This window comes from Eubalaena glacialis, chromosome 8 (assembly GCF_028564815.1).
Source record: "Eubalaena glacialis isolate mEubGla1 chromosome 8, mEubGla1.1.hap2.+ XY, whole genome shotgun sequence".
NCBI lineage: Eukaryota > Metazoa > Chordata > Mammalia > Artiodactyla > Balaenidae > Eubalaena > Eubalaena glacialis.
Window position 1 is genome coordinate 111,270,390 of NC_083723.1, and position 20,860 is coordinate 111,291,249.

The following is a 20,860-nucleotide window of genomic DNA, read 5'->3' on the forward strand; positions in this document are numbered from 1 at the left end:
GGTGATTCCGCTTTGCACGTGGGGATGGGAACCACCGCCTGCTGTGACCCTTCTAGGTCAGGGAGTTCTAAGACTGGCTGTGCATCATAAGTGTGGCGATGCCGGTTAATAATACAGATTCCTGGGCCCCGACCCAGCTTTACAGAAGCGGGATTTGAGGACTGGGCCCTGGAATCTGAATGTTCAAAGCTAATGCAAGCCCGGCTTGGGGCTTGGGACTTGCTCCTAGCCGGCCCCGCACGCTCGCGCCGGGCGGTCAGTTCAGGAGGTGATCCCGAGGAGCTCCGCCAGGGGGCGCCCGGAGCCGCTTCCGGGTGAGGGGAGGCGGGAGGTGCCGAGGGGCGGAGCGGGGCGTGAACCGGAAGTCGGCCGCGAGCTCCGCCCGCCGCGCCGGGGGAGGCACTTTCGGACGGCCCACGGAGCTGTAGCCGACCTACGAGTCCTCCTTGCTGACATTATGCTCCAGTTCCTGGTGAGTGGAGCTGCCGAGGAGCGAGCTGGGGGCCCTGGGCGTGGGTCCCTCGGGTCCCACTGCCCCCGTGCCTGCTAGTCGCCTGTCGGGGTGGGCCTCGGGGTTTTGATTCTGCCTCACCCAAATCCTTTTGCCGGCATTTTTCTGCCGCCCTTCAAGTCCCTAAAACTTTTGAGGGGTCAGAGCGTGCGTTTTCAAAGCTCTTCTGTGACGTGCCCGCGTGCTTTGTGTATTCCTCCAGTTAAGGCTCCCGGGGTCCTCAATGACTTTTCTGCCCTGCCACCCCCTGACGTAGACACATACCCCGTCCCCGACTTAGAGCCCTGCTGGTTGGCGTCTTTGAGAACGTAGGAGGGCCAGGAATAAACTCTAAAGGAGTAAACCGCTAGAGTTAGAGGCCTGGGAAGCCCTCGTCAGACCTGTTATAGTTTCCAGACGGAGGATGGCTGGTTGCTGGCCTGAGTCAGGCCCTGGTGTACAAATAATTTTTCCAAAATGCTCACTCTAGGGTAAAACGACTGTTACCATGAGTAAACAAATTATTTTTCATGGGTCTTTACTTCAGTTAAAAGCGGGTTTTCTGGCAAAGCCCCAGTGTGTTTCAAAGATTGCCTGGTTGAAGGTTTCAGGAGGACTTGCCATACTTCCAGGTGAAAGTCTTTCTTCCAGTTTTTCGTGCCTTCAAAACTGGATGTTTAAATTCTGATTCTGATAAGAGGCAGGTATTCTAATACCTTCCAGGTGGCCGATGGAAATTGAGTGCTCTTGGGATGAGATGCTTTCCCAAATATTACGTTCTTTATGAAAGAGATTAAAGAAGAAAAAGTACCCCTCTGTCCTTTTTGAGATGGTAATTAATTTTTCAATCTCTAGGCTGAAAGAGAGTATCCTTGACGTAAACTGCCTAAACAAGACACGGCTACACCTCTGCTTCTGGAAGTTTCTCCAGTGTCCTAACTGGGTATTAGCTTAGGAGTCAATAGAAATAATTACTGCCATATGGTTGTAGGAAACACTCAGGTTAAAAACAGTGTCAGCCCCAAAGTGTAAGACGATGTAACTGAGTCTCCTATACAGCCGTAGCTCATTGCTAACTGGGAGGAAGGACATGGATGCATTTACACTTAACTTTGTAAGTACCTTTGCAGAGTGATTTTATTTGGTTTTTTTTTTTAATTTTATTTATTTATTTATTTTTGGCTGTGTTGGGTCTTCGTTTCTGTGCGAGGGCTTTCTCTAGTTGCGGCAAGTGGGGGCCACTCTTCATCGCGGTGCGCGGGCCTCTCACTATCGCGGCCTCTCTTGCTGCGGAGCATAGTCTCCAGACGCGCAGGCTCAGCAATTGTGGCTCACGGGCCTAGTCGCTCCGCGGCATGTGGGATCTTCCCAGACCAGGGCTCGAATCCGTGTCCCCTGCATTGGCAGGCAGATTCTCAACCACTGCGCCACCAGGGAAGCCCTTTATTTGGTTTTGAAATAAACTTTTGCTGTGTATGAATATGGATGTGACTGATATGCAAATTCAGAATTCTCAGCATTTAAGGAGAGATGCCGAACCCATCCATTAAATTCCTGGCTCAGAAGTAACACGGATGTTCTCCCACCTCCTCATTACATTTGTTGAAAGAAGTGATAGCATTACTTTACCTTGATTCTACCTCTGTCAAATGATTCACTAGCTCATTTGAACTTGGGTGAATCTTTCTCCTTGCTTTCAGCCATTTCATCTATAAAACAATGGGGTTGATGTAGATGACCCCTAAGATCTCCTCGAGCTTTTAACCTGTGACCAGCCATCATGTCCTAGTGCTTAAGAGGTCAGATTCCAGAATCAGACTCCTGCCTTTGAATCATCATTTTTAAGCAGTGGGAACTTGGGCAAGTTACTTAAATTCTTTATGCTTCAGTTTCCACATCTGAAAATGGGAGCCTACTTATGGTTTTATTGTGAGGATTAAAAATGAGTTAATACATTAAAGTACTTGAAACAATGACAGTAAGGACTCAGATATTGTTCAGTTTCTCTTGGCAAGATATCAGTTGTACTCTGAGTTTCTGCTCAGGAATGGGGATCAGTTTTCCTCAGAAGGGTAGTGATGCAACAGGTTTTGGAAGTGACGGGATAGTCACAAGTTAAATATCTTGGAGGGTGCTCTGTCATCACCCATTTTGGAACCCTCCAAGATGTTTTCTGCGGTTGTCATTTCCTGGAACAGTATTTGAAAACCACTGCACCTGATTGTGTTCCTTATATCTTCTTTTCATTGTTCATTTCTCCTTGCATTAAAATATTTGCCCATCATCCCTATATCGAAACTTGCTGCTGTGGTCCTGCTGCCTCTTCCCCCTTGCTTTTACTGCAGTAGCTTCCTTAATTGCAGCATGGTTTAGCCAGTTTGGTGTAAGGAAACTTTTGAAGCTTTTAAAGGGAAACCTGATATGATGGGCACTGCTCGTGGCTTGTGTACACTGCCTGTTGTACTGTTACTGGGGTAATGCATTGCTTTTCTTATCTGTCAGAGCAGCAGCACCTGGTACTCTTAATCACCTCTTTAATCCCTCCTCCCTCGGCTTTTGCATACTGCATCTCAGTGCTTTCCAATATTCTTACACATTGTAACACACATGGACTTTTTTTTTTTTAATAAATTTATAATTTTATTTTTGGCTGCATTGGGTCTTTGTTGCTGCGCGGGGGCTTTCTCTAGTTGTGGCGAGCGGGGGCTACTCTTTGTTGCGGTGCGCAGGCTTCTCATTGAGGTGGCTTCTCTTGTTGCGGAGCACGGGCTCTAAGCGTGAGGGCTTCAGTAGTTGTGGCACGTGGGCTCAGTAGATGTGGCACGCGGGCTCTAGAGCACAGGCTCAGTAGTTGTGGTGCACAGGCTTAGTTGCTCCGCGGCATGTGGCATCTTCCCAGACCAAGGCTCGAACCCATGTCCCCTGCATTGGCAGGCAGATTCGCAACCACTGTGCCACCAGGGAAGCCCTGGAAGTCCCAAATCTTACTGTTTTTTTTTTTTTAATAGTTTTGAGATACAGTTAGTTCACATATCATACAATTCACCCATTTAAAGTGTAGGATTTAGTGGTTTTTTAATATGTTCACAGAGTTGTGCAAGTGTCACCACTATGTAATTTTTATATCTAATATTTTATTGCCCCCACAAAGAAACTCCATACCATTAGCATTCATTTCTCATTCCCCTCACACCTAACCCTGGACAACCACTAATTTATTTTGTGTCTCTCTGGATTTGCCAGTTCTGGACATTTCCTATAAGTTAAATCATACAATACGTGGTCTTTTCTGACTGCCTCTCACTTGGCGTAATGTTTTCAAGGTTTATCCATGTTGTAGCATGAATCAGGACTTCATTCCTTTTTATGGTTGATTATTATTACATTGTGTGAATATGCCACATTTTGTTAATTCATTCACCAGTTGATGGACATTTGGGTTGTTTCCACCTTTTGGCTGTTATGAATAATCTTGCTGTGAACATTCATGTAGTTTTTGTGTAGGTGCATGTTTCAGTTTTCTTGGTTGTATACCCTAAAGTGGAATTGCTGCGTCAGATGGTAATTCTGTGCTCCGCTTTTTGAGGATTTGCAAGACTTTTCCAAAGTGGCTACATCATTTTACATTCCCACCAGCAATGTATGAAGGTTCTCCATATCCTTGCCAACACTTATACATCTTTTGGATTTAAGTCGTCCTAGTGGGTGCGATGAGACACCTCATTGTGGTTTTGATCTGCATTTCCTTAATGACTAATGATGTTTTCATGTGTTTGTTGGCCATTTATTTGTATATCTCTTTTGGAGAAGTGTCTATTCAAATCCTTTGCTTTTTTTAAAATTGGGTTGTCTTTTTGTCATTCAGTCATAAGAATTCCTTATGTATTCTGGGTACAAGTCCCTTATCAGATATATGATTTGCACATATTTATTTCATTCTGTGGGTTCTCTTCACTTTCTTGTTGGTATTCTTTGAAACACAAATGTTTTAAATTTTGATAAAATCAAATTTATCTATTTTTTTCTTTTGTTACTTGTGCTTTTGGTGTCCTATCTAAGAAACCATCGCCTACCCCAAGATCATGAAGATTTACTCGTATGTTTTCTCCTAAGAGGTTTACAGTTTTAAGTCTTACATTTAGGTCTTTGATCCATTTTGAGTTAAGTTTTGTTTATGATGTAAAGTAGGGGTCCAACTTCATTCTTTTGCATGTGGATATCCAGTTGTCCCAGCATTCTTTCCCCACTGGATGTCTTAGCACCCTTGTTGAAAATCACATGACCATAAATGTAAGGGTTTATGTCTGGATCCTTTATTCTATTCTGTTGATCTTCATTGATTTTAAAGAAGAAAAACAATTCATTCGTGTTTGCTTGCTATCCTGTGTGCCTTCTCTAATCTGTATTTTTTCAGCCATTTTTGGGAACAGCTGTCAGGTGAATGCTTACAAAGCAGTGCTTTCATCATGTTGCTGTTGGTAAAGAGCAGTCAGTGGCTCCCCACCATTTTGTAAATGAACTAAACTCCATTGCTTGTTTTTTGAAGTCCATCAGCTAGCCCTACCCAGCTCTCTGTACTAGTATTTCTCTCCATTTTTTAGTTCAAATCCACTTTTCTAATTGGGCCTGTTTCTTTTATTCAGGTCATCACATGTCATTCCTATCTTGTACCTTGATTCTCCACAGTCACGTCCCTTTCCAGTTTAAATTTTAACACTTCCTCAGCATCTTTAGAGCCTTTAATAACAAGTTGAGGTACACCGATCTCTTTCACGTATGGTTTCTTAAAAGAATCACTTCTGTATCACTCATTTTGTTACTTAATGCACAACCCAGTTCTGGTTTTTCATGCATCTATTACATTCAAGATCCTGTGCTGGGTGCTGCTTTCTGTTGTTATATAACTATTTTACTTATATGTAGCTTTTCTTTCTATACATCATATAAATTCTTTAAGATAGAGACCGTTTTATAATCTTTTCACAGGGCTGGATATGAAATTGATTTTCAGGGTATAAGGGACTGTAATCCTTTAATCAAAACCTTTGGAGGCCAGATGTATTTGGGAGGATTTTTTTTCAGATTTCTTCTCACTTGTTTGTCCTCTACATTACTTTGCTCATGTCACTCCTCAGTCCCCAGACTTCTGGTGTTTCACCATTTATTGTCCCCAATATGTTTGTGAGAAGAAGCTGCGTATTCCTAAAGTCTCAAAATGATGGCAGAGAGGACATAATAGTGATGTATTTAGTGTTGAGCTTGGGAAGAACGCATTTCCCTTCCTTCTGCACTATCTTCTCTGCAGGGTGTACTATGGGGGGACCATATGATGTGGAGGAAGACCATGGTGATAGCATCCAGCCATCCGGATGGACCACTGAGGAGGCTTCCAGGTCTTGGCCTGGAGGAGGTTAAGCATTCTTGGCCTGCAGAGAGGCTTCAGACTCATTCGAGACGTTTTGTACTCTGGCTCCAGTCTAACTTCTCAGACTAAGGAGTCCCTGTTCCTCAGATTTAGATTTTATTTTTTGAGATCCTTTATTTATTCAGATTAAAATTTTTTACCTGTCTAAACTTGTCTATTGAGTATCCCATGAACAACATATAAATGCTTTTCTGGTGTCATGCATTTTCCTCAAATTTCTCTTCATGTGCCCATTTCTCTCATGTTGTGTATGTAATTTTACAATATCCCATTGGTAGACCTAGCAGTAGTCTGAAACTGGAATTGGATATGACTTGTCTTGTTTTGTGTTTTAAAATAACTGCTATTTTTTTCATGTGCCCTGATGCCTCGTGAAATTGCCAAAATGAAGACACATTAGATATGCCATATTTATTTTGAGACACACATGGTAAGAACCAAGAATCCTAGAATGTTGGAGCTAGAAGGAACATTGTTAGTATAATGTTTTATAAATCAGGAAACTCAGATCGGCAAGCGCCAAGGAGGTTAAGTGTCATGCCTAAAGGTACGCAACTAGACAGTGGTAGAACCAGAACTCTAATTTATTTTTCTTGAAATTTTTCAACCCTCTGTTCTTTCTGTTTGGTGTTAGAGCTAACATTCTTAGATGATTTTTTTCCCCTCTTTTTTTAAGCAAATTTAATACTCTTTCTGGATTTGGAAAACCTCTGACTGCCTGGTTTCAACCCATAGGAGTGAAAAAAATCATTTTGCTTCTTGGTGCACATTGGTAAAAATATTCACAAGATATGTTTGATTAATCAAATGATCAGAAAATGGTCTATGATTAGACTTGATAGCCTCTTTTATGCTTCTTAACTTACAACAAACCTATTTAAATTATGCTTTTGGTGTTTGAAGCTTAGTAAGCTTAAAACTTATTAAGGATCCAGCTGTGTTCTGAAGTTCTCCAGCTTGAAGACAATTCGACCACACCACATATGACCATTAGTGTTAAGTGCTGCGCTTTGTTTTTCTCTGTTAACCTCTGCTGTGTATTGCATAGGAGCGACACTGATTAAAGAAAATGATAAAAAGAATCAGATGCCAGTTCAAATTTATAAAATTAGAAGTTAGGCATTCAGTTGGAGATTTTTAATTATTGGGGGAAAAAACCCAGGAAATTATAGGTCATCATTAAAACTCCAACCTTAAGGAACTTTGAAACTCTTTTGGTGTGAAGGGAGGGCTTTAAATTTTCATGAAACAGTTTTTGTTCAGGAAAAGTCACCCAGTGGGATAAACCCTTACAGTTCTCTAAAAATCGTGCCCATCTCTCTTGTCACTGATTAAGAGATGGTTAGGGGACCTGTGTTCTCTGCAGGTCTTAAGTGCCCTGCCCGTTAGACTCCACCCACGGCAGAGTGCTAAACCATGTGCTGTCTCAGTTGCATGTCAGCTTCCTGCTTTATGTCATTGTATATTTTAGTGTTTGAGTGTGAATCTAATTTAGGTTGTCCTGTGCTCCTGTTATGAATGACCCTGTCCTAGGCCTCAGGTGCCTCTTGCAATATGAAGAGATTGAACTGTGAAGGTCCCTTCATTTTCTAAGATCCTACGATTTAGCTGAATACTTTTTAAAATTGAATACTTTTTACTTGATGTAGCAAGAAATAACAAATCTCATAACCAAAAAAATAAAAATAAACGGGCTTTTAACAAAAATCAGAATTTTGGCTTGAGTTTCTAGAACTTACAGCCAAATATTTGTAAGGTCGATGTGTTCAGTGCTACCGTATATTCTTTCGTATACTCTTTAACCTTTTGGGAGGATATTTCTGTGTCTATTTTATAGAAGAAAGATGTGAATTTCATGCTATGCATGGCCCTAGCCTGGACACCGGGGTCTTATAACTGTCCTGCGCTCCTTAGGAGAATATTATCCATGTAATCTGGTGTGGTATCAGATGGCACAGAGCTCCGTCTCCAGTGTGACTGTTCCTGTTCTATCCTTACAGCTTGGATTTACTCTTGGCAACGTGGTGGGAATGTATCTGGCTCAGAACTATGACGTAAGTGACCATATTCACGTCTTCCTTGATTTCACGTAACTAATACATAGTGACTTGTGTTTGCTGAAGTAAGGTATGCCTTCCAGCATAAACAAGGTCCATGGGTCTGAGGAAAAAGTCCTGAATTTTGTAGAAAGATTTTCCATTGTTTGAAAAAATAACAGAACTCACAGAAGCACCTGTCACCATAAGAATGCAAAATCCCATCAGTTTAGGTGGTCTCATGGTGATCCTGAGCGGGTTTGTTAGCATAGAGTAACACTGTTAGATTCTTACAGTTCTGTGGAAAATCATGTGAAGTGATACTTTAATTGGACAATCTTTTCAGCACCCTACCCAGTAGTAGAGATGACTGAGTAATTTGGAGGTGGATTCATATAGTGCAGCACATTTAAGGAGGACAGCGTTTTGTGAAGTAGGGAGTTGTATTAGCTTCACTTTACAGATGGGGAAGTTGAAAATCAGGGGACACAAATGCCCATGAATGGGGATCCTAAAAGGTAATGCTTATTTTAAAGAGATAAGGAAGGGAAACATGATACTAACTTTTGATTTGTTTTATAGTGAAGCTTTTAGTGTGATAAAGGGAATTCCCTTTGTCAACCTTCACTTGAGTCATGTGGTTTTCTAGGCAGGTGCTTGTTAATTTATGTCACATTTATTGTTTATATGTACAACTTTTACTTGGCACTGGATTGAGGGGCTAAGTGGGTATATAAAAGTAGAAGTCAGGGTCTGGCTTTTGTGGAGGGAGCCTACTTTAACTTACATCTTTTGGTATCCTTCTTAGGCAGTTATGAGGCTAAGAAAGACTACTGTTGAGCAGGTTTCTTTTAGAGGAAAAGTAAAAAAACCATTTATATTTAGAGGAAGAGAAATGAAAAAATATTGATTAGGTAGATGCGAAATGATAATAATCTATTTTCTCTTTAAAGATACCAAACGTGGCTAAAAAACTTGAAGAAATTAAAAAGGACTTGGACGCCAAGAAGAAACCCCCTAGTTCATGAGGCCGACTCCAGCACTGCCTCCTGGATAAACTGATTCTCCTGTTCTTGAGGGCCTCGTTTACCATCTGAACCAAAAGCTTTTGTTTTCATCTCCAGCCTCAGCAATTTTCTTCTTTGCTAGCCCCTGCATTGCCTTACAGCACAAATGGGGCCACAAGTTAAGAACAGCCCTTACTTTTCCAACATCCTCACTTCTTCCCTTCCTCCTTCCAGCCACTTGGGAGGTCCTGAGAATGGAATTATGGTGCTAGATTAGTAAACATGACCTTTAATTAGTAGTCTCTCCCTTATTCTTTGGGATTTCTACTACCGTTTTCAAAAGAAGATTTGATGAGTTTTGTATAGCTGATGAGATATAAATAATGCTGATTTCACAGTCTAGCAATTATATTGGGTGTTTAAACCTTTGGTACTAAATTATGTTGTTTCAAAGTAGTAATTAAAATGAAAATCTAGAAGCCAGTTTCTGGTGAATTATCCACTAATTTTATGTTGTTGTCAGGAAGCTCCATAGTTGCTAATTTAACCAATAAATCAATTTGCTGTTCATTAACCAAGAAACTCTGTTCTGAGAGCCCTGTCAGGAACTGGGGAATTCAAAAGTATTTAAAGTAATGCCTTTGTCCTCAGTAGAATTCATAGTCTAGTATGCGTGTTTTTTCCTAATGATGCATTTGATCTGGCTCTGTTCTCTCATAAGAATCATACTTATTTTATGGGATTACAGGCACATTTGACATTACATGGTAGATAAATGAGAAGTTGTCTATAAAGGAAATTTTATGCCTTTTTACATTTAAAAAAATGTATTTAAATTATAACTTTATAGAGATTCTCATAAGAAGACTTTTTGTGTTTTTCTTTCTGCAACCATAAATTACCCTTGTAATTTTTCAAGTGTATAATCAGTCCATTAGTTTTTCAAGTGTATAATCAATTAATTTTTTTTTAATTAAAAAAGAAGTTTAAATACCTGACTTTCCCCCTGGGTCAATACAAAGTGATTTGCGTTGTCCCTCATTTCCTAGTTCCTTTCCCTGGAGTCAGGCACTCACTAGTTTCCTGTATCCTTTTGCGAAAGATTTTGTGCCTGAACAAACACATGTACATGGGGGTTTTTATACAAATGATAACAAACTATATACAGTGTTTTCCCCAGTGGAGGTCATTCCATATCAGTAGGTAAGGAACAAAGAACCTCTTTTCTTTTTTTGGCTACATAAGGTTCTACTGAATGAATATACCATAATTTATTTAATCTGCTCCTGAGGAACATTTATGTTGTTTCCTATCTGTTGCTATTACAGTGATAACCTTGAACCTAATGTTATTATACATATCTCTGCAGGGGGATAGCTCCAAGCTCAAGTCCTGGAAGTGTATTTTGCACTAAATATAAATAAAGGCCCATTTCACTGGGTGTTTTGTTCCAGAGGGCTTGTTGGACAGCTTCACTGATGTCGCCATTTCTGAAGACATTTTAGCAGAATTAGTAAACTGGAAGAATGGTTTAGAGACCTTTCTTTTCAGACGGTGATGCCACTGATACTAAATGTGATTATAAAATGAAGTGATCTACTTCTCTTTGGAAACATGGATCTTTCATACATGGAGATAAGTTTTGTCCCTGTCAGGTTGTACTGGTGCGTGAGACAGGTTAGGATCATATTATGGTTGGCTTCTCCCTTGCAGTGTGATCAGGGGCAAGCAGCTTATTTTTCTGAAACTGTTGTGTTCTCTGTAAGATGTGGATACAATACCTACCTCATAGGGCTTCCATGAGAAACAGTTGAAATAATGTATGTGATGTGTAGCACAGTGCTTTGCAATGTCCAATAAATAGTAGATATTAGTCCAAACATGTTGCTTTTGGTCAGAATACTTTTGTTTTTCTGCACTCACTTTTGGAGCCAGTTTATGAACTGCAAAATTTGTCATTATTCTATGGTCACTCTCTTTGTTGATGAAAATCTATAATATGCACCTTGATCATACCACCTGGCTTACAAGGTTTGATCTTGAATGACCGAATTGTTAGCAGAATGAACTACAGCCTCGAAGCCTAGAGGTTTACCATCCTTGAGGGTATTCAAAAGGGTTTTTCAAGCCACAAGCTTGGAAAACTGTTTCCAAAGAGGATCCCTTGTTATCAGCCATGGAGCATTGTTATTTGTGCGTGTGTTCCTCCCAGAGTGGCTTCTTTGAGGGTCACTTGGATGTTGGAAAATTAGGTCTCTATAATTATATATTGTAAACAAAGCTTGTTTGGACTTGGAGCTTCCCTCAGGAGTGACACTTACCTCGATGATAGGATCATTTCTGCCAGTGGGAGCCACCCAGCAAATCACCTTCACCATGTAAACTGCTACACAGTGAACGCAGGCTGACTTCCTGGTCACCATTCAGAGCCCCTCTCCTAGTTTTAGGTTCTTGCAGGAGTGAAAAGGAGCTCGGAGTTCTCAGGCAGGATTATCTTCACTGAGATATAGTGTTGGAGGCACCCAGAACCATCATGGATTTTAAGGGGTGTGGTGATTGTGATTGTGGCACTGAAAGGTACGTTCCCTGGGTGTTTTGTAGAGGCCCTTGCCTTACAAAGCAGCGGAGGGATGGGAAGAACCACTGCAAGACATGCCTTTTTTTCTTTTAAAAAAGTTTGAAAACTACTGCTGATGTGACTTAAGGAAACTTTTTGCTACACCTGACCTTAAGAGGGTTACATAAAATTCTACTGAAGGTTACTCACGTGTGAAAAATAAGACTTCAGGGTTTATGTTGGGAACCTAAAAAATACATTGAACTGGAAAGCTTATTCTTAAACTGTAACCCTCCCAAACAAAAAAAACCAAAGGGAGAGAAAAAACCAAAAGAACCTTACTTAAAATTGTTAAAAGGCGCTGTATTTTATGAGTTGAAGTTACCAGTTGGTGTCTTTAGATGTCTCTTCTGATTTAGTGTTTTATACAATTAAGCAGTTTTGATTTAAAGGGACAATTTTATTTCCTTATTTCTAACTCATAATGAACTTTTAAAAAAAAATTAATTTATGGCTGCATTGGGTCTTCACTGCTGCGCGGGCTTTCTCTAGTTGCGGCGAGCGGGGGCTACCCTTTGTTGCGGTGCGTGGGCTTCTCATTGCAGTGGCTACTCTTGTTGCGGAGCATGGGCTCTAGGGCGCATGGGCTTCAGTAGTTGTGGCACGCGGGCTCAGTAGTTGTGGCACACGGGGTTAGTTGCTCCATGGCATGTGAAATCTTCCCGGACTAGGGCTCGAACCTGTGTCCCCTGCATTGGCAGGCGGATTCTTAACCACTATGCTATCAGGGAAGCCCCTTCTTTCTAACTCATTTACTCAATTTTCATTTGTGTGACTCTAGAGAAAAGTTAGGATGTGTGGGTTTTCCAGTCTTCTGTACTTAACGGGTTCATGGAGCATATGTAACATGCATCATGTTTTCACTTCCACTGGGCAGTTCACTCCCTTGGTGCTATGCTGATGTTTGTTTTTCTGTGGAGCTCTCCCACATTTTAAATGCTTTTTCTGTTACTCCTCCTGAAGGAACACTATATACCGTACTGGAGCATATGAGGCTTTTCTTCAGCTTCCCGGCTCGGACTTTGCACATAGCATTTCCATGCCTTACACAGATGAATGAGTTCTCCTTTCCCTACTGACTGTTAGGGCCTTGCCTTATGGAAAGGAACAGGGCGGTGAAGGGGAAATATTTTGAGACCTTGCCTGGTCTTAATAGGGAGTCTGTGAGACTTGGATTTTCCAATGTTCAGTTTATACCCTTCCTAAATCTGGGTGCAACGTAGTCAAGTACTGAAGACCTAGCGGATGGCATGTTTTGAGGCACTGGGAGAGAAACAAAAGAACCCAACGGTGAAGTGTCTTGGAAAGTGCATGGACCAGGGTGGGACATTGCAAAATCTGAGTCCTGCGCCTGCTTATGGAAAGTGCAGTGTGGTTGCCCGGTTCTTACCTGTACAGCTGTACAGGATTGGGCCAAGCAGAAGGTGCCCTGTAAATAGTGCAGGCAATGTGCTCGGCGTTCATTCTGTGGGGACAGCCCCAGGACAGCTCCCTGTGCCCTCGGGTGCTGTCAGTTCCCTTTGTCTTAATGGTTTGGATGTCTTGCTAGTGCCGTGAGGGTGATTCTAGTGTTCAGATGTATTTTTCAAACAGCGTCCTAAAGCCACCTACTTTATTTGGGTTCAGCTAAATAAACAGGGATCTATTTTGACAATGGACGAAAAACTAGCTATTTTTTACTTACTAAGATGGCATGTGAGTCTTTTTCATGTAAATACTAACATAAAAGATAGTATACCCTGTACTTCATGGGTGACTTAAAGGAATTTGAGAGACAACTTTAAGCAAATTTGATGTATAATCGAGAATAAGATGCAACTCTACTTAGTGTTTCTCCGTTTCATCATCTATGAAATGAACTGGTATAAGATGATCATTTATAGCTTTTCTGCCCATGTAGAGTTGTGATACGAGAAGATAAAATCACATTTAATATATTTGCAAGCGACAAGACTAGTAAGTACAGCTATTGTAGTTCCTGTCTAACAGCAGAGTGATTTTAGAAGACAAAGAATTGTTAGTCATAGCTGACATTTGTTAGTCATATCTGGAATGAGCAATCTTCTTTGGCCTAAATCTCCGGTCTGGGGAGAGAACAGTGCTGTTCAGTCTACTGACCAGACCGAAATAAACACCCTTTCTGAACTGGCTGCTTAGCTGACTGGGGGACCTGGCAGCAGCTGCAGGCAGGGCTCCACTGCTTTCCCTTTCGGAGTGAGTCAGGGTCTCAAATAGCTGAACAGGGACCGATCTTTCTAAGTCAACTTAATTCTAAGTCAACTTTTCTTTCTCCTTTTACTTTTTTATACTCCCAGAATCATCTTATCTGTGCCTTTGTCTTATTGTCTGACTTTAAGGCTTGGTGTCTAAGTTCTGTAATAGGTCAGACATTGGAGGATTTGGCTACCCTGACATTAGGAGTGACATCCTGACTCTTCTGAACATTTTAAAGCAACGTGACTGTAGTGATCTGGCTTTGTCAAACCAGACGTAGTGTACCTAATACTGGTATTTCATATGGGCTCATTCACTTTTATAAGTGGCCAGATAATTTGGCTTAAGCTAATTGGCAGAAGCAGTAATATTCCTGATTAAACCTGGTGCAAGTTTGGCACAGAAGAATTTTATAACTCACAGATACTTGATAAACTAAGGGAGTGACTTATTGGTTAATTATTGTGGGAAAACTGCATGTGCTATCAACAGTAACTTAAAATTATTTCAAGAAGTGCAGCAACTATGGGGTCCTCCTTTTCCCATAGGGTGTATTTAGCGAATAACTGATGGTAGAAATCAGAAATGTGTAATGCCTGAAGACCGGAGGGCCTGGGACCTTCATCCAGTCCTATAGCAAGGACCTCTGTCTTGGGGGAAAGGGTGTAGTACAGGAGGAAGGAGGAGGCCTGGATTTCCAAAGTGATTTTTCTCAAAGGAAACATTTATTGAGCAGGTACAGTTTACTATATTGTATAAGTTGTTGGGGACTTTAGGAGATGTAAGACATCTCCCCTCCCCTCAAGAGGCTCATTAACTTGTAGAAAGTGACTGATGTGTTTGGACCTTTCTGTGCTTGTCTTCTCAGGGACGAACTACTCATTACCTCCAGAAGAAAGTCCGTCCAATATCGTTAATAGTGCTATGGTCTTAATCACAGTTTCGGCCTCCTTAATAAGACAAGTATGAACGTTTTTTCTCCCTTCCGACACTTAACCAGCACGGTGGTATTGATGGTTAGTGATGAGTGAAGAGAGAGACACTAATCTGTGTCTTCTTTCTCTACTTCCTTTTCCTTTGACAGAACAGCACCAGCCTCTTCCTGAAGGGGACACTATTTCTTTACAGGAATTTGGTGCCAAGGTATAGAGAAGCCATTGAAGAGAGATGCTTAAAAAGGAATCAGAGTAGTGATAAAAGAGTACTGATTGCCACAAAGAGGACTTACTAAGAACTGCCTTTTTGTGGAGAGAACTTAACGATAGAAACACTTGAGAGAAAGGAGCCAACATTAGGTCTCAAGTTCTAGGTGAGATTTCCCCCCAAAGAGAAGTCACTGGTTTCACTCTCTGTGCATAGGTAGGATGATTTGGATTTCTCCTTCTACTCCTACAAGGGATTGAGAAATTAAGAGTAACATCAAACCCAGTGAGACTAGTCAGTTTGTGAGGCTTAGCCTCTGAGGGGCAACAAAGACAGGCTTTTGTCTCTTCCTGTCTTCAGAAAGAGCTGATTGGAGAGAATAGATACAAGGAAGTGAGAACGGTTTTAGGTTTCCTTGAGCTGTGGTGCTAAGGAAGGAGGGCAGAGCAGAAGACACTAACATCCGAGCCTGTGCATTTGGTTGTTGCAGGCTCCCTGCACTTCACTCGAGGTGGTAGCTGGTGGACTCTTCTGCTGGGGGTTGTGCACTCCTGGTGGTTTGCTTGGCCTGTTGGTCAGATTCTGCCGGGTGCTGGCAGCTCCTTTGGTTGGGCCGTTTGCCCACTTGTGTTAGGCCTGATCAGTGATGTTACTGACCTTAGCCCAGGCGGGAAAAGTGTCCAGGTGGAAGAGGCTAATTCCCCATGTATTGATGGCCACCATCACTATCACCAGGCCAATGACATTGACCCCCAGACCAGCTTTCACCTGCAGGAGACAAAGCAGCAGGACACACAGACTCTAGTCACTGTGAACAGGCAGCAGCGCAGATCCCCAGATGCTCCCCACCTGTGTCCCCTGCCTGAGCCTCACCCCTGATGTGATCACAGCCCACCTGCTTGGCCCTGATTTGTTCCAGTCACTGCCTGGGGTGCCCTAGTGGTGCCTTGTAGGGGGCACAGGACTGTTGAGGACAGGAGAGCAGGGAGGACTTGGGGCTGGGAGACGGCCATTAGAACCTTCTCTATGTTTGTAGCACTCTCGCTATTACATGGAGGCCTGGAAGCTATGTACTTGGAACACCAGATCTTGGGATGTTAAGTTACGCTAAAAAAGGGTTCTGTAGCTACATGATAGGGAAATGTGTTCATCAAGATTAAACAGAGCTTGTAAAGCAGGAACCTCTCAGAGCCTTTAATGTGCTGACACATACGACTCGTAGGAGAGCCTGTATTCTATGACTGTTACCTTTTTTCCCCCAAGGAACAGCTCATGGAAGTAGTGTACCTTAGGTTCACCTGGGGCAACAGGTCAGCTGCCTCCCCACCAGCCCTTCCACAGGAAGGTGACACAGGCACCCTGGCTGGCATGGGGCCTTTGCTGCTTTCTCCTGAGGGAATGTCACCTCCACAGCTCTGACCCCTTCCATTTCTGTCATGGCATTGACACTCCAAGGTAGAAGGGGGACGTGAGGGATGGCAGAGCCAGGGCCATTTGGAAAAGTGTGCAGTAAGGATGGCTGGCATCCTACCAGGTGATGACCAAGTATACAGCGTGTCACCACAAGTCCACTAGCTGGGACTAAGTTGGGAAAGTTGCAAGGGAAAAATGAATGCTAGGAAATTGTTCTAAGCAAATGACTAGATGTGCCTTTCTGCCTTCTGGCCCAAGCCCTGGACTTATTAATCACCCTGACCTCCCGGGCCTTTTGGCCTGGAGAGCTGCCCATGTTTCCTAGCAGATGAGGGGAGGCAGGTCCTAAAGGAGCTAAATTAAGGCCGTTTTAGAGCTGAAAGGGACCACGTAGAGCATCTAGTTTGAACCTCCTCACTTAGCAGGTGAGGAAAGTGAAGCCTTGAGTCGGTGCCCAGGCTGGGAATAGAACCCAGGACCGGCTCCCTGCTCGTCATCCAGGGCCTTTAAAAATGACTTTCTTAGAGGAAAACATAGGCAGAACACTCTATGACATAAATTACAGCAAGATCCTTTTTGACCCACCTCCTAGAGAAATGGAAATAAAAACAAACATAAACAGATGAGACCTACTGAAACTTAAAAGCTTTTGCACAGCAAAGGAAACCATAAACAAGACAAAAAGACAACCCTCAGAATGGGAGAAAATATTTGCAAACGAAGCATCTGACAAAGGATTAATCTCCAAAATATACAAGCAGCTCTTGCAGCTCAATATCAAAAAAACAAACAACCCAATCCAAAAATGGACAGAAGACCTAAATAGACATTTCTCCAAAGAAGATATACAGATTGCCAACAAACACATGAAAGGATGCTCAACATCACTAATCGTTAGAGAAATGCAAATCAAAACTACAATGAGGTACCACCTCACACCAGTCAGAATGGCCATCATCAAAAAATCTACAAACAATAAATGCTGGAGAGGGTGTGGAGGAAAAGGAACCCTCTTGCACTGTTAGTGGGAATGTAAATTGATACAGCCGCTATGGGGAACAGTATGGAGGTTCCTTAAAAAACTAAAAATAGAACTATATGACCCAGCAATCCCACTACTGGACATATACCCTGAGAAAACCATAATTCAAGAAGAGTCATGTACCAAAATGTTCATTGCAGCTCTATTTACAATAGCCCGGACATGGAAGCAACCTAAGTGCCCATCGACAGATGAATGGATAAAGAAGATGTGGCACATATTTACAATGGAATATTAGCCATAAAGAGAAACGAAATTGAGTTATTTGTAGTGAGGTGGATGGATCTAGAGTCTGTCATACAGAGTGAAGTAAGTCAGAAAGAGAAAAACAAATACCGTATGCTGACACATATATATGGAATCTAAAAAAAAAAAAGGTTCTGATGAACCTAGGGGCAGGACAGGAATAAAGACGCAGACGTAGAGAATGGACTTGAGGACACGGGGAGGGGGAAGGGTAAGCTGGGACGAAGTGAGAGAGTGGCATGGACTTATATACACTACCAAATGTAAAATAGATAGCTAGTGGGAAGCAGCCGCATAGCACAGGGAGATCAGCTCTGTGCTTTGTGACCACCTAGAGGGGTGGGATAGGGAGGGTCGGAGGGAGGGAGACGCAAGAGGGAGGGCATATGGGAATATATGTATATGTATAGCTGATTCACTTTGTTATACAGCAGAAACTAACTCATCACTGTAAAGCAATAATACTCCAATAAGGATGTTAAAAAAAACAAAAGACTGTCTCTGATCACTTGATTCCAGGGTAGAAGGCTGGGGGTGAGCAGCAAAAGCTCATGGCAGAGGGAGTGGGAGGAGGAGAAGCGGCGGGGCGGTGGTTCGTGGGGACAGGAGAGTTGGGGCAGAGCTCAGTAGGAGCAGACAGGGTTGTGTAGTAAGATCTGAGGGGGACAGAAGGGTGGCTGTGACCTCCCTTCCCTGAAGTAATTCAGATGACTCAGATGAGCAGTTTGAAAGTAGAAAGGATCTGAATATCTGCTCCCAGCCTGAAGCTCTTCCTTTTCTCCATTTGATATTTACAGGGCTGCTGAGATCAAGTTTGGATTTGAGTGAAAAGTAAATAGGCCCTCAGCAAGGGTGAAGGGGCCGGCTTTCAGTCAGCCTGGCCCAGTCATCTGTATTAGTTTTTTCCTCCTTTTCCAACCCCGTCAGCCCTGGGTATTAAAAAGCATAGCAGTGAGCACAGGTTGAGGGGTGGAGAGTGGATGCGCTGCACACTAAACTCAGTGGCAAAATGTACCCTCAAAGCTGTCTTTCGTGAGCCTCGCTGAAAACTAAGAAATGGGCTGTGAGTGCTTCATTTTGTAGTTGTTGCTTCGGGGGTTCCTTGCTTGGGGGAGAGAGTTGAATAGAAGGATCCTGTTCTTATCACCCTAGGTTCATACAATGTCTCACACTTAACCTTCTATGAATAAACCAGCAACTCTTTGAGTGAATATCCCCACAGTCCAATGAAGAAACTGAGGCAAAGACTAGAACAAGCTCTTACCTTCTGGAACTGGGTCACATCCCGTGTCTGTCCCAGCTTTTTCTGTCCACATTCCCACTTTCTCCCAGATTAGGATTGGAAAGAGCACATTTCTGCTACTCTTGGTGCTCATGGACCATACAGAAACCTTTTACCAGGACCATTCTTTCTGCCACAGCAGATTGGGCTATGACAGGTCAAGGGCACCGCTTACAAAATAATAAGGCCGTGGGGCCAGTCATCCCTGTCCTCATGGCAGGTGGGCCTGGCAGGAAGAGGACACCCACGACTCACCATATCTTTAATCTGGCAGTGCCCATAGCTGAAGACGATGGCATTAGGGGGGTTGCCCACTGGCAGCATCACTGCAAAGGAGATGCACATGGTGACTGGGATCAGGGTGTAGAGCGGATTTATGTGCAGCGTTTCGGACTAGGAGAAGAGAGAATTCACAGAAGCGTTAGCCTTGAGATGAGACTTGCATTTCCTGTGCTTACTCTCATGAATGTGCTTTAAGTGATGGCTTGGTGTTGGCTAGCCTTGGCTGGACACCCTGTGCTGGGGGCAGTTAAATCACGCCCTCAAAAGCATGGAGTGCTGGGCTACTTGGACGGGCTCCTGCTGCTGCTCGCTCACTTCCCATGGAAACATGGGCTCCAAGTTACCTCCCAGAAGGGGTGTTTCATTTCTTGGTACTGCTCTAAGGAAGTAGTTTTAAAATTTTATTCTTTAGCTGAGAAATTCTTCAAATACAAATCTCATGAATAAGCTGCTTTGATTGGAGTAGGCATCTCTCGCTCTTGGGGTGCAGAATTAAGGTTTTTTTTCCCTAGGTAAGATAATTGCCTTACATGGGACTTGAACCCGTGGTCTTACCCTCAGTGTTGCCAAGTTTTAACTAAGTGCATTCCCATGCTCACACAGGCAGGATGATGGAAAGGAGAAGTTGGAGGGAGTCATCTGAGCAATGAGCAAAGAGTGGCTGGGAGGAGTTTGGGGTTAGAAAGAGCAGGAGGATATTATTTTGTTGGCAATGAGAAGGAGCCTTCATTTTATAGGTTGCACCTCACAGAATGGGACAGAGGCAGCATTTTGTTTGGTGCATTACCTTTGGGGCTGCTTAGCCAGGCTGAGATCTGGCAGTTGCTCCCTCCCCTATTCCATTAATAACAAATTGTTCTGAGACCGTGGAATGAGGCTGGCATTGCTCATAATTCTCAGAATCTCCTGGACAGAGAAGCTGGGTGGAGGCGCTGATGACAGAGCTGTGGTTTTGGTCTCTGCAGCCGAGAGTACTTCTGGGAGCATTTTGCCTCCATTTTCTGTAGCTATTTCTCCCGCCCTCTTGTTAGGTCTCATCTCAGGAGAGAAAGGTTGATGATGATTGTGGGGAATTAGAATCCCAGGGTTTTAAGGTTATCCTGTCCACTCTTGTTTCCATTCAGGGCTGCCCCTAAACTAAGCCTAGTCCTTTGGAAAAGGGTTTCTAGAACTCTTGCTGTTATTAATTATCTCTTTACTTATCAGTTACTATTTGAAATAGACTTCATTTATCAAACTATGTCTTGAACACCAATCAGTGAAGGCGGTGGCAATGACCGGAAGAGAGAGTCCAGCCGTGGAACTGCCCCTGAGCCCGGGCCTGCCCCTGTCTGTTCCTGTGGTAGCCGGTCTGGATATCTGGGAACCCTGCTCTACTCACCAGGCTGCACAGGATAGGCAGGAAGATGGTGATGGTGGCTGGGTTGCTCACAAACTCTGTGACAATGGACACCAGGATGCACGCCAGCAGGGTGACAGCCCATGGTGGGAGGCTACTCAGAGACAACATCTGGTGCCCAATCCACGTGGAAAGGCCGGAGCTCTGCAGGAGACAAGGTGATGCAGTGAGAAGAAAGAGGGAAAGGCCACTCCCAGTGGAATTCTTAGCCTCCAGAAGGTCAGGGGTGGTGAGGGGCTGAAAGGGACCACCAGGAGCCATCTA

At 43.1% G+C, this 20,860-nt stretch overlaps 2 protein-coding genes across 2 annotated transcripts in view; one reads left to right on the top strand and one right to left on the bottom strand.

The window, feature by feature from the left end:
* Positions 1-337: 337 nt before the first annotated feature.
* Positions 338-9,254, top strand: STMP1 (short transmembrane mitochondrial protein 1). Its single transcript, XM_061198770.1, has 3 exons — positions 338-472; positions 7,916-7,969; positions 8,905-9,254. The coding sequence occupies exons 1-3, from the start codon at positions 458-460 to the stop codon at positions 8,977-8,979; spliced, it is 144 nt and encodes a 47-aa protein (XP_061054753.1). The 5' UTR covers positions 338-457; the 3' UTR covers positions 8,980-9,254.
* Positions 9,255-15,562: 6,308 nt separating this feature from the next.
* SLC13A4 (solute carrier family 13 member 4) overlaps positions 15,563-20,860 on the bottom strand; it is a 38,658-nt gene continuing 33,360 nt past the window's right edge. Inside the window, exons 14-16 of the mRNA XM_061198769.1 lie at positions 20,579-20,740; positions 19,171-19,308; positions 15,563-15,700 (exon numbers count right to left, since the gene is read on the bottom strand). Coding sequence (XP_061054752.1) covers positions 15,563-15,700; positions 19,171-19,308; positions 20,579-20,740 — 438 coding nt within the window. The remainder of the gene's footprint in view (positions 15,701-19,170; positions 19,309-20,578; positions 20,741-20,860) is intronic.